This window comes from Echiichthys vipera, assembly GCF_963691815.1.
Source record: "Echiichthys vipera genome assembly, chromosome: 9".
Lineage (NCBI taxonomy): Eukaryota > Metazoa > Chordata > Actinopteri > Perciformes > Trachinidae > Echiichthys > Echiichthys vipera.
In genome coordinates this window covers 10862635-10875421 of record NC_139834.1, presented here as the reverse complement: position 1 = coordinate 10875421, position 12787 = coordinate 10862635, and the positions used below count along the sequence as shown (strand labels likewise).

Below are 12787 nucleotides of genomic sequence, written 5' to 3'. Positions count from 1 at the left end.
ATGAAGGTTTCATTTCCTGATTCCTTCATCCCTCCAAATGAGGCGTCGCCTGTCAGTAGATCTCTCCTGTTTAAATAGCTCCCATAATTGCCTGTGTTGTGTGCTGGGCAAGGCTGGCGTCCAAAGCAAATATTTCCAAGCGGAAAGGGGTTCTGGCATGGCCAAGAGAAGTGCTTATGTTATTTAGACTTAAAACATTTTTGAAAAATTCTCCGGAGAATGGAAAAAAAAACATCTCAATCAAGTTTAAAGGGGGCTGCCTCCATTCTGAAAAATTAGACTTAGTCTATGCTCTATCGCTGTTTTACTCAAGGAGATGAAGGGAAAAGTAAGGTTAAAAACGGAGAGAGATTAAGAGATTGGTCGTGTTTGCGGAGGCCATGTCCGCTGGTTTCTCAGATAGCCTTGACTGTATATATAACATTTGGCCTTGCGCAGAGCTCTAGAGCCGTGTAAACATGGTGGTTCCTTTACAGAAACTCCTGAACTCTTAATTTGAAACACTCAACTCTTTTGCGCTCCTTTTTTGTGTGTTTGTCTGTGTGTGTGTGTGTGTGTGTGGGGGGGGGGGGGCATTTATTGCTGACCCAAAGGTTGTTGTTTTTTTCCAGGGGAGAGTGAAAATCTAATGCTGTCTGTCATCAAAGCTGTCCATGCATCCATCCTACTGCTTGGCTTCTGTCTGGATCAGACAGAAGTGTCTCTGTGGTCTAGACAGACCAGAGACAAGGAGGTGGGTGGACGTACACTGGCCTCTTTGGGCATTTAATTTACAGGAGTCGAAGAGGCACACACTCTTTAATAAGGCAGCAAATCAGAGCCATGTGCAGTGCCAGGCAGCAAAACAGCTGGTGGAGAGCAGGAGCCGGCCGTGCTGCTGGTAGATGAACAGGCACCAGCTTGGCTTTACTGAGCGTCAGTGAGGAAGGAGTGGCACATGCACAGCCAGCTCCAATTAAAACAAGATCCTTTCTTATTTTAAACAGGATTACAGGATTTCTTGCTTTTTTTGGCTTCTGGAGTTCAATGACACAGCACATTTCTGCACCCACATGAATGAACTGTGAATACGACGGCAGGTTTGAACCCGGCCCGTGAGGACAACTGAGTTCACAGAGGCTGAAACTAGCTTTGTGTTAACAAACACTTAGCCTCGGTCTGACACACGTCAGCTGAGGGCGAATAAATTCATATGTTGCAAGAAGTTCTGATCTTTCATCTGCAGAACACACTCTCTCAAATCAAAGAAGTGTGGGTGAGTATTTTAAACTGCAAGTTGATGCATTAAGACACTTACAGTATTTAGCTTTGAACAATTTATTGGTTCCAGGACTTCCTGTCTGCCTGCGTCTAATACAGTTAACTGATTCACATCTGCTAAGCAAACATGAATAAAAGCTCTGTTTACTGTAGTGTTTCATTCTTAAATCAGCAGGTAGGGATGATTTTTCTGCCATTACATATACAAAACTAATTCAGCTTTGATTGAACTCAGATGTTTTCGATTTGGGCCCGTCTCCCAGGTAACAATTTTGGTAAATAAGCACATGCTTAAATTCCACGTCCAATGTCTCGCTGAGTTCTTTCCTAACTGAAGAACTATGAGCTAAGATCATTCTAAATGGTATTACTCTGTTCCTCCAAAACAAGTCTGGAAGTATTTTAAAAACAAAACCCCAGGATAAGTGTTTGGGTGGACAGCCTTATGCCAAGCAGACAAGAGGCCCTGTGCTGACGTCTGACGGCTCCCAGTCTGCTCCATCCCTAAGCCCAATCTCAGGCTTGAGTTTCCCCCAAAGCCCTGCCAGTGGGCTCAGCTGGAATTGTTCATTTCATGGTGGATGGGACTGAACAATCCTGAGAGAAGAGAGAGAGAGAGAAAGAGAGAGAGAGAGAGATGGAGAGAGAGAAAGAGAGAGAAAGAGAGAGAGAGAGAGAGAGAGAGAGAGAGAGAGAGAGAGAGAGAGAGAGAGAGAGAGAGAGAGAGAGAGAGAGAGAGAGAGAGAGAGAGAGAGAGAGAGAGAGAGAGAGAGAGTTGATGTACTTTTCAGGAGCTGGCTAATGCACCAATCTCAAATCCGTCCTTCATCACTCCAGCTCCTCTTCTCTGAACTGTGAAGAGACTCTCCTGTCTGAACCCGATCCATGCATGTCACAACAAAAGCAAAGTGACTGCTAACTGGGGAGACAGCGGGGTATTTGCATCCACAGCGGGTAAGTGTGGAGGGTTAAAGCTAAGCTTCAGCGGTGTCTTTACCATCCGGAACCCCTCCGGGTATGATAGGAGCGGGGTAAACCAGATCATCATTGGTCTGACTCAATCCGATACTGTATATTCAGGAGTTAAAGGTTAAAAGTATGGACTGAAATATGGGTCAATAGAAACAGAATTCAAATCATTTCGTTTTCAATTTGAATTGCTCGACTTAAATAACGGCACAGTGCAATTTGAAACTAGTTTAATAGTTTGGAACTGATTTCTAATAAACGCAGATATCCGGTCATTGAGGAAGAGATTCACAGATTTATATCTCCAGTCTGTGTATGTTTTTATAGGTTAGTGTTGCAGAAACCCAACCTTCAGTTAGCGGGAAAGGTTTCCCTCTTAGGAAAATTAAACTACAAGAACTGAATTTGTGAGAACTATTGTATACACAGAGTGGAATTTTCAGTGAGGATCAATAGAGTTTCAAAGCAACTGAATTCAAATCACACTATTCAGATTAAGTTTTATTCAATAATTCAAGTTGAGCAATTCAAATTCAAATAGAAATGATTTAAATCCAGTTTGTAGTGGCACATATTTAAAAGCCTATATAAAAGCACCTCTCGCAGGCTAGATTCAACTGAAGGGTGAGGATGTTATCATCGCAGTCTTGGATGAGTGGCCAACAAGGTTAAAAGGAATGCATTTAAAAGCGGAGCAAATCAGCATGACACTCTTTGATGACTACTTCTTCCCATCAGGACCTGGTCAATAATACATCATTCTGAAACCTCCTGTTTGATAAGCCATCCTTGCAACATGATCCCAAAGGATGAAAAGAATTGGGATACAGGCACTGCTAGGCAATGACTCAGAGACTATGTGGTGGATGACAGATGAAGCTTTTCTGTCAAAAAGATTCTGAGGGACATTAAAAAAAACAAAGGTACTATGCAATTACAACCATTAGCAAAACAAACAGTGTTAACTAGTGTGACCTTTTATCTGTTGCTACTTCTAAGCTGGCCTTCAAAAGCCCATTTCAAAGCTGTAATGACATTGCTTTTGTATTGTAGATCATGTTACATCTTTGGGGAAGGTTAAAGTAAAAGGGCACTCATTTCCCTATAGATTGCACGGGGGAATTGAGCACTGCTGAATCAATACAAACCAAATCAGTGTTGGTCAATAGAAATCAAAGGAGCATTGACTTTTAAGCTGTGTGTGTTGAGCCCTAGAACCCCAAAGTCAGTGCTCTGGCAACAGGGGCTTTGTGTACTACTAACAAAGCAGAGCATGATGAATATGAGTAAACAATTAATTGATAAAAGCGTAATGTCCATTTCAAACCTGCTTTTATTTCCCCTAGTGAGTCACACAGCAAGCGATTGTGGCATTTCCATTTTATGGGAACATAAGAAATATCTTTATTTGTTTCTTTTAGTTCCAAATAGAGGTGAAATGTTGTGATTTGTGGTTGTGAGGAAAGGACGTATTTGCGCAGATGCTTACGATATTAAGCTAATTGAGAGAGTTTAACGAACTAGCGATGATAAGAGTCAGGTTTCTGTAGGACCTCAACCAAAACGCAGGTCATAAATGTGGGGACGGTGGTGCTACAGTGGGGGAACTAATAGCCCTTCTGCATCTGGTTTTCATTCTAAAGAGGATGTGTGTTTTGGATTAAATTGACATTGATTCCTCAGTTTTTCCTAAGACTCTAAAAATCCTTTAAAGCCTCGCAATGAAAGAGGTGTGGTGATTAAATACCCTCCCTCCCTTACTTCTGCGATAATAGCCATGACAGTTATAAAAGATGTAATCAAGTTCTTATATGCTTCACTTCCTCTCTTCAGTGTGAGTTTTGAGAGGGTACAATAGCTCCCTGTGAGGTAAATTATACAGTGAGTGACATCTCACTCCGCACAGACAGGAGCAGTGTGCTGTGATATTACATTTCTTCCACCTTGCTGACTCCCTGACATCTTTGTGGGGCAGTCAGAGGAGACCTCAGAAACCAGAGCGTCCCTGGTGAAGCGCACCAGCCAGCGTTCTGCTTCACGCACCGCCGCCTTCTGCCACCGCCCAATGTCATTATGCTGCCAACACATCCAATTACAAGAAGCTGCGTGGCACGCGCAGCAGCGAGCAAACAAAGACATCGACAAGGATGAGCGTGCATTGGCCTCACTTGTGTCCCTGAGCTGACAGTCTCACACACATACACACACAGGTGCCTACCCGCTAAAGAAAAGCGAGCTGCGAGCAGGAAGTCATGGGCACCACACAGTTTATACAGCACTGTAACCCCGTAAAGCAGACAAAACAAAATCACCAGAGCTTTGTGGAGAAACAACATCCACAGAGAAGCACCTTAAACATTTCAGTCTCTAAACTCAGTGTGAACTTTTAAGATTAGGTAAATGTCTCCTCCTCTGTAGCCTCGGGCACATCTGGTCTATAAGGGCTCTGAGGGTCTGACCTCGTCTGGGAACTAGATGCTTAGGCTCTCTCCACTCCAGGGCCAAGGGGACTAATCTTTTCTCAGGGACCAAAAGGAGCTTAAACCTGGAAGAGGAAGCTGAGGCCTAAACATGAAACCTCGGCTATACCTCTTCCTCTCTTCTCTTGTGTTTGTGCTGAGGATTATTTCCTAAGCAGAGCATAGCGGAGGCATTAGAATGAGTTAAATTCTCAAGAAAAGAAGTCTTTAGAGTCCTTTCAGGTCTCAAGGCAAGAGTTGGATTTGTACTTGACAGCTACACCCTTCCCTGCCCCGTTTTGTTATGCTTAGAAAAACTAAATAATGAATTGGATAGATATCTTCGCAGGAATAGAGTACATGAATTTCTAAGTAAGTCAGATGTCAATCAAAACATGTTTGCCCTCTTGCATGCAGGTCATTTGCTGTGGGGGGTAAAAAATGGCAAAACAAGAAATCTTCAAAAACCCTCTCCACGTTTCATCGTGCGTCTTTGACTATGACAAATTGTATCAAAGGGATAGCTGGATGCAACAGCAGCAGCCACACAACCATATATTGCAATTACACACCTGCGCGCAAGGCAAGAGCGGATCTACGCCACAGCAAATGATCCACGCACAACTGAATGCTGTTGCTAAATGGCTTGGAAAATAGCCCTGCTTTACACTGGAAATACAAGTGCATGAGCGAAGAAGAGACAGAGAGTGAGGGAAGAAGAGTAAGTGACAATTACAGCAAAAGTAAAAGAAAAAGAGAATATTAGACATGAGAGCATCGGCAAGTCAAAGCAGGTCTATTATCGATCTAAAGATGTGAGTGTTTTCCATTCCACCTTGATCCCGGCATCGCATGCAGTTCATCTGCTAAATTGATGTGTGTTGCCTCATGTGCCCGCATGTCAAAGCGCTTTAACAGTGAATCACAGTTAAGTGCTGATATGTTTATTCTGTCATCACTTCACCTGAATGTGAAATCTGCTGTAGCAAGTTTCTCTACAACAAGCATGAGGCAGCTACGTCAGTCAACAGGCTTTCAGTATCAAGTGAAACGCATCATGCTGAGGTTGTTACCAAGAGGGAGATAGTTTTTCTGAGGAGCAGCGGGGTCTGAGACTTAGAGGTTTTAAAACAAAACAAAGGAATGTAGGATGGGTGAATGGGGCAGAGAGAGTGAGACAGATAGACAGAAAGGGGGGATGATACCCCCAGCAGCCAGAAGATCAGTGTTTTTCTCTTCGTTTCATAACCTTTTAAGCGTAACATGTTCTCTGTGAGGTTAATATGTATGGCACACTGGTGAAATATTAAACCATGGGAAAGTATGGTCGGTTCACTCAGCTCTCAGCTCAGGGTCAAGCTCTTCATAAATTCCCCCCTTTTCATCAGACTTATTAAAAAAAAGTCTATTTTTCTTTGGAGACTACCTGCTATGTGAAATGAGGAAGTAGCTCATATCTGATGCAGCATTCTAATAAGAGCTCAATTCAGGCCAGAAACATATATTACCATTCATGATGTGACATTAGACATGCAGAGAGATTCATTTATGCAGCCACATGGGTTATGTCAGACTGAGTTTAAAATATGACACATGTAGTTTAATGAATGTGTTCTCCTGACAAATTACCCTTATACAAAATGTTTTCCAGAATAATTAAGTCGGCTGCAGGGGGGGGGGGGAGATCACACATACCCATGCTGTGTTAAGTGCACACACACACACACACACATCACACACTCACCTAGACAATTGTGCCCATCATGTGCCAAGCGGAAGCCATCATAGCATGTGCACCTGTAATTTCCTGGGATGTTGATGCACTCGTGGACGCAGCCGCCGTTGTATTCAGTTGCACACTCATCGACATCTGCAGAGAGGAGAAGAAGAAAATGCACGAGGATGTGAGAGCAGGTCCTTTGAAATTTGAAGCAGTCAGGAGTTAAGATGTAGAAGCAGACTTAAAGGGACAGTTTGTTATTTTGTGAAATCTGCTTATTTGCTCTCTTGCTGATAGTTATGGTACCTGTCCACAGGGGCCATTTTGTACCGAAGGGGTCACCCCGCTTCGCAGTATTGGATACTTTATGGGCGTGCCACTAGCGGTTATCGTGACTATTGACAAACAAAGAAAACAGGCTACACCCTCCTAAAACCACGATAGCTGCACCTGATTGGACGGACACCTTCACTCAACTACTCCCAGATTCCAAACCGGACCAACATGGCAAAAATAGCTGAATGTGTTTCTGCAATGCAATGGCTGAATCTGTCTTTAGATCCACATCAATTAGTTTAAAAGATGTAGAAGGGGGCGCCCAGTAGCGCAGTGGTTAGAGCAGCCGTCCCATGTAAAGAGACTGAAGGTCCTCAAGTCCTTTGCTGCATGTCTCCCCCTCTCTCTCACCCCATTTCCTGTCTGTCCTATCTAATAAAGGCTTGAAAACTGCCAAAAAAATAATCTTGTAGAAGGAGTTTTCAGAGACGGCACGTCATGCTGGATATGCAAATAAGGAACGGCCAATGCGATGCTCCGTCTCTCGACACTCACCGCAGTGCTACCAGAATGCACTGCACGACCCCATACATAGACAATGAATGGGAAGCGCGGAAAAGACAGACCTTGTTGACTTGTACCTTTAGATGAGAAGATCCATACCACGCTCATCTCCATCTGTTAAATATGAAGCTGCACCCAGTTAGCTTGGCTTAGCGTAAAGACTGGAAATAGGTAGTCTGGCTCAGTCCAAATATATCTACCGTAATTTTCGGATTAAAAGTCGCTCCGGAATATAAGTCTCACCAGCCGAAAATGCATAAAAAAGAAGGAAAAAAACATATATAAGTCGCACTCGAGTAGAAGTCGCATTTTTGGGGGAAATTTATTTGATAAAATTCAACACCAAGAAAAGACATTTCATCTTGAAAGGCAATTTAAAATAAAAATAGAATAGAGAACAACAGGCTGAATAAGTGTACGTTATATGACGCATAAACAACGAACTGAGAACGTGCCTGGTATGTTAACGTAACATATTACGGTAAGAGTCATTCAAATAACTATAACATATAGAACATGCTATACGTTTACCAAACAATCTGTCACTCCTAATCACTAAATCCAATGAACTCTTCTTCCTCGGTGTCACTTCACTCCGCCAACTCCAAAGGTAGACAATGCGCCGCTTAGCTCAAGCATTAGCAGGTAGTATTGTGGTTTTATGTTATTGCGTGACTATTGTAGTGCGCACTGTGGGTCTCTATGATAAATATCACACACGGAGGCGAGGCTGTAACATGTGCTCTTTTAGTAGCCGCACAACTTCATAAAACACATACAGGAACAATCAATCACCGCACACACCGAGTGACACAGTCATGAACAGTCGAGCACCGAGTGCTCGATCAGATACACCACAGGTAGCATCTTTTTTTTCACCATGCACTTCTGCCATGACCCGCCCCCGCCCAATTTTGATTGGTTGACGTGTGTGTGTGTGAAGATTGCTGATATACGCCTAGTCTCTTACGTGACTGAGATAAATAATAACCCGGGCTATTATTTGATATTTTACGGTAATGTGTTAATAATTTCACACATAAGTCGCTCCAGAGTATAAGTCGCAGCCCCGGCCAAACTATGAAAAAAACTGCGATTTATAATCCGAAAAATACGGTAATTCCACTCACCAGGACCTCTGAAGCTTGCTAATTAACATTTTATATCTAAAAGTTTTCCAAAACGTCAAAAATAGTTCTTTAAAATCTGTGAGTGCAATTAGGCCGTTTGGTAGAATAGAGTGAATTAAAAGGATCTGTTTTGTTCCTTCTCTGCTTGCATAAGAGCTCTTATGAGGTAAACAGGGACACAGGCAACAGCTGTGGTAATTAGTTGGTTCACCCGTTACTGATGTAACTTGGGTATATGCCAGAGCTGCAATGATATTGTTTTCTTTTTAAAGTCTAGTAGTGATAGCCAAGGTTTTATGCTATATTTAAGATCTTAAAAAATGTCCAGTTTCATGCCAAGACATTGCTTTTTCCCTTTGGAATTTTATTGTTGGCAGGATGCAAAAGCCTCTGAAACTACATTTTGTGCAGCACAGGGTGCTAATCGCTTTCTACTGAGATCCAGAGAATGAAGTCAGTTGCGAAAAGTTGCAGCTATTTATAAAGATGGAAATGTCAAATTCTATCCAAAAGACAAAGAAAAAGAAATGAGTTGTTGTGGAAAATGTCATTATTTGATGCCAATGTACATCATCAGAGCAAAGTCATTAAAATGACATTAGTACTAACATTATTGACATTACAGGCTGACTGGAAGCCAATTCTTAATAACAGACCATCAGGCCAATAAATCGATCAAACCCTAAAGTTTATGTCGTAGTAGCTAAAAGTAAAGAAATGTGACACATAAACGAGAGACTGCAGATTGGCATGACAGCTTGAGAGGAGTTGTCTGTTATAGTTATGATGATGGATGAGGGGCTTGCACTGAGAAGAACCAGACAAGGTGGACTGAGAACACTTCCACTCAGCACTTACTGGCCCATTTATGGCCAATGATCTCGGTAGCTCAGCTCCTCTTTGAGGCTGTCTCACTCTGGGCTTAATTTGACTTGACAGCAGAGGGACAGAAACAAAGAAACACTCTCCTGCTCCTTGCTTCTCCCACACATCTCTGTCATTCCCCAATCACAGCAATCAACCATCTCTTTTCTACTCCTCTCTAAACGTGAAACACCCACCACATGTTAACAAAGTGATTTCAAAGATAGCGTTGAATTTGTTTCTATCCTATGCCCGTCCTCCTATGACAACCCAAAACATTTGTCTCTTTACATCTACAAGATGTCGATTCATCTTTTAGAAAAGGGAATAAAAGTAAAATTATGAATTCAATTTTAAGGCTGAAATGTAATGGATGTAACAAAAATAACAGTTTTTAGTTTGGTTTACTGTTTCTAATATTTAATCAAAATACAATATATCAGACTTAAGATATAACAATGAGGTACTGCAGTTTTCATAGTCCACTAACCTAAATCATAAAAGCTTACTGTCAATTTTTTTTGTTAAGAAGACAAAGTAGAAAGTAAATCACATTTAGGTAGAAAAAAATAGCACATGTTTTAAGGATGATAAACCAATAATAATAATAAAAAAAACTAAAAAAAAAACTAATTCCTAAACTAATTCAAATGAAAATTAATTGAGAGGGAAACTGATTTTCTTTTTAATTAAATTACCTTTGAATCTCTGTGTTCTTTTTTTGCGCCTCAGGAAAACAAGAGCCCTTAAAAATAATTTCCTTTGTTGTTATCAACCCTCTGAAGCTCACCAAGAAAACCAGGGCAGAGAATTTCACAATAAAAAGACAAACTGTGAAAGGTACCCACAACGTTCGGCTAAATCAGACGGCTGAAGCCTCCTACTAGCTTCAGAGAAACTTTGGTGTGTGGGTTTTGTCCCACATCACTCACACTGAAAGCACATAAGGAAGTTTTCTTTTGATGGCAAAACCTGCTTCAATGTTCAAGCCATGGTTGGGCAGCTCTTTAACTTTGATTCAATACTAATATAAAAAAATGATACTTGATACCACAGCAAAAGGGTATATATATACATATATATACAGTATGTATATATATTTCTCCTATTTTAAACACACACAGTGCTGGTTCAGAAAGAGACACTGAACACAAATGACAACAAAACTGATTTTCTTTCCCATTGTCTCCTTCCCTGTAGATCATATGCCTATTTGATAGACTATGACTATTATAGAACAAACTTGAAAAATGTATATGTATCCTTGAACAGTTGGACAAATCACAAGCGTCCCCAGAAGATAAAAACTTAAACTCGAATACAATCTCAGTTGTGGCAACAGGTTATGCAGCATTGAACCAAGCCTTTAAAAGGCAGCAGAGCATAGCTACATTCAACAGGCGGTCAGACAGCATGCTCCTCAAATCTTACCACCAGTTACTGAAACACTTTGTGGTTTTTTCTCATTTTATGAATGCCACTTTTGAATTGTAGAAGTATATCGGCCTTGAGGAGCCGTCAGTTAACCTTCAGTTCAATGGAAACCAAACCTTGCACGTATTTTACAATAGATTCAATAAAGCAAACTTTTATGACCTACAGGCAGGGGGCCATGAAAAACACTTGGTCACGTAAATGTGAAGAATAATAATAGTAAGGAAAAAAATGACATTGTGAAATATGGTTTTGTAATAGGGCTAATAAAATTGTGTGGAATATAATGATCCAGAGGCTTTGGGTACATTGAAAAAGGCTAGAAAAACAGACTTGTGTCCGACAGTCTACAAGGCCTGCCTCTGGCTGTGGAAATATCCCTGACTGCTTGGCAGGGCCTCTGACTGCCGTTTCAGCCACTATCTTAATTCTCTCCTCCAACATGTGTAGGAAATTTACTGCTTCATTTCATCTTGTCACAAAGGAGCACTCTGCACCTGGCTTTCCTCTTCCTGAGTCCGCTGTTTGTTCCCTCTTCTCTCCTCCCTCTTCAGGAGCGTCTTAAAGCTAATGAGTTATGTTGAGTGAGACAGAAAGTCTTATCAAGCCTGTCACTGGCCCACGGGCTTACCTTCAGATAGATGAGACAAATCAACATGAGAAATGTTCCCTTCACTACAATGCACTGTAAAAATCCTCCCTGTGCTCCCACAGAGGGAAGCAGAAGTTTGTGCATTCAACCACAGCTGACAATGAGTACATTAATCAGTTAAAACTTTTACCTTCACAATGTTTGCCATCCCCTTTATAGCCCGACTTGCAGATACATTTGTATGACTTCGGGGTGTTCTGGCAGATGGCATCGATGCTACAGTTGTCAAGCGCTTCTGCACACTCGTCCACATCTAGAAAGGAGGAAAGAGGGAGGGGGCGGTTAGTTGATGAAGCTGAAACATTGCTGTTGATGGCGGTGGTGACACAGTAATATCATAAAATGCATATTTCTTTTAAAAAGATGTCAAACTCCATTTAACTGATTTTGCTACATTTGACCACGCGGAGCAAAAGACCAAATACAGAGACAACAGTGACAAAAGTTAATACAAATCATATCATCACAAAGTAACCAGTAAGATTTTTTTTATTATTAAAACAATACAAACTTGGGGCACCTATGATGGGTTAAGAGCCCGACCAAGCCACGATATATCCCCAATATCGGAAATACAATGAATTTTTGTACAATTCCTTTTAGCAATAACATTAGTTATTGCTGTAAGTTGGTCGAAACGACAAATTAAAATATTGTCCACTGTAACAATATAAGAAAAAATGTCAGAAGATCACCAAAGTCTCTGGGCACCATGGATATGTGTACCAAATTTTATGGAAATCCACCCAAGAGTTGTTGAGATATTTTTATAAAACCAAAAATGTCAACCTCATGGTGATGGTAGGGAAAAGGTAAGGCGATCAGCACAGTAAATAGGATTGATCCTCTGAGGACCACGAATGTCACAAAACTTCAAAAAATCCAGCGAGTAGTAATCAAGATATTTCAGTCTGGACCAAAGTGGAGTGTTGGACCAAACGATTGCCATCCCTAGAGTCATGCTGAAAGCATAGCTAAAACTCAAACCAAGAAAATCTTGAACTAGAATTGCCTCTACCAAGGCTGTATCTCACATTGATAACAAAAGTAAAAAAGTATTTTTTTTACCCAGTGATTTGGGACCATTCCCAAATTTAATAGGTTCATCCGTATAACACACTACACCGTTCCACTAAGAAAATCAGGCCAGTAGTTCTTTAATCCTGCTGACAAACAGATAAATGAATCAAACCGACAATATAACCTCTTTGGAATCACAGTTATGTGTGACTAGTTCCCATAGCCCTGAATAAAAGATATGAGCAGAGATAAAATAGTTCACTCTAAAACGTAACTGTTGCATAACTGCTGGATTTAGTTGTATAAAAGAGAGAATGTGAAAAGATAAGATATGGAAATGGATTTAACCAGAAGCATGATCAGGTTTGCCTTATGGAGCCCCTAATCCCACCAAATCCCAGTTAACTAGCCCAGGTGTTTAGGATTACCCCCCTGCACA

The 12787-nt window shown here is 41.2% G+C and overlaps 1 protein-coding gene across 2 annotated transcripts in view; it reads right to left on the bottom strand.

Annotated features, from left to right (window-relative positions):
* scube3 (signal peptide, CUB domain, EGF-like 3) overlaps nt 1-12787 on the bottom strand; it is an 83960-nt gene that overhangs the window by 54177 nt on the left and 16996 nt on the right. For both annotated transcript variants that reach the window (XM_083920065.1, XM_083920066.1), the window contains exons 2-3: nt 11459-11581; nt 6433-6558 (exon numbers count right to left, since the gene is read on the bottom strand). In XM_083920065.1, the coding sequence (XP_083776191.1) occupies nt 6433-6558; nt 11459-11581 (249 nt within the window). The remainder of the gene's footprint in view (nt 1-6432; nt 6559-11458; nt 11582-12787) is intronic.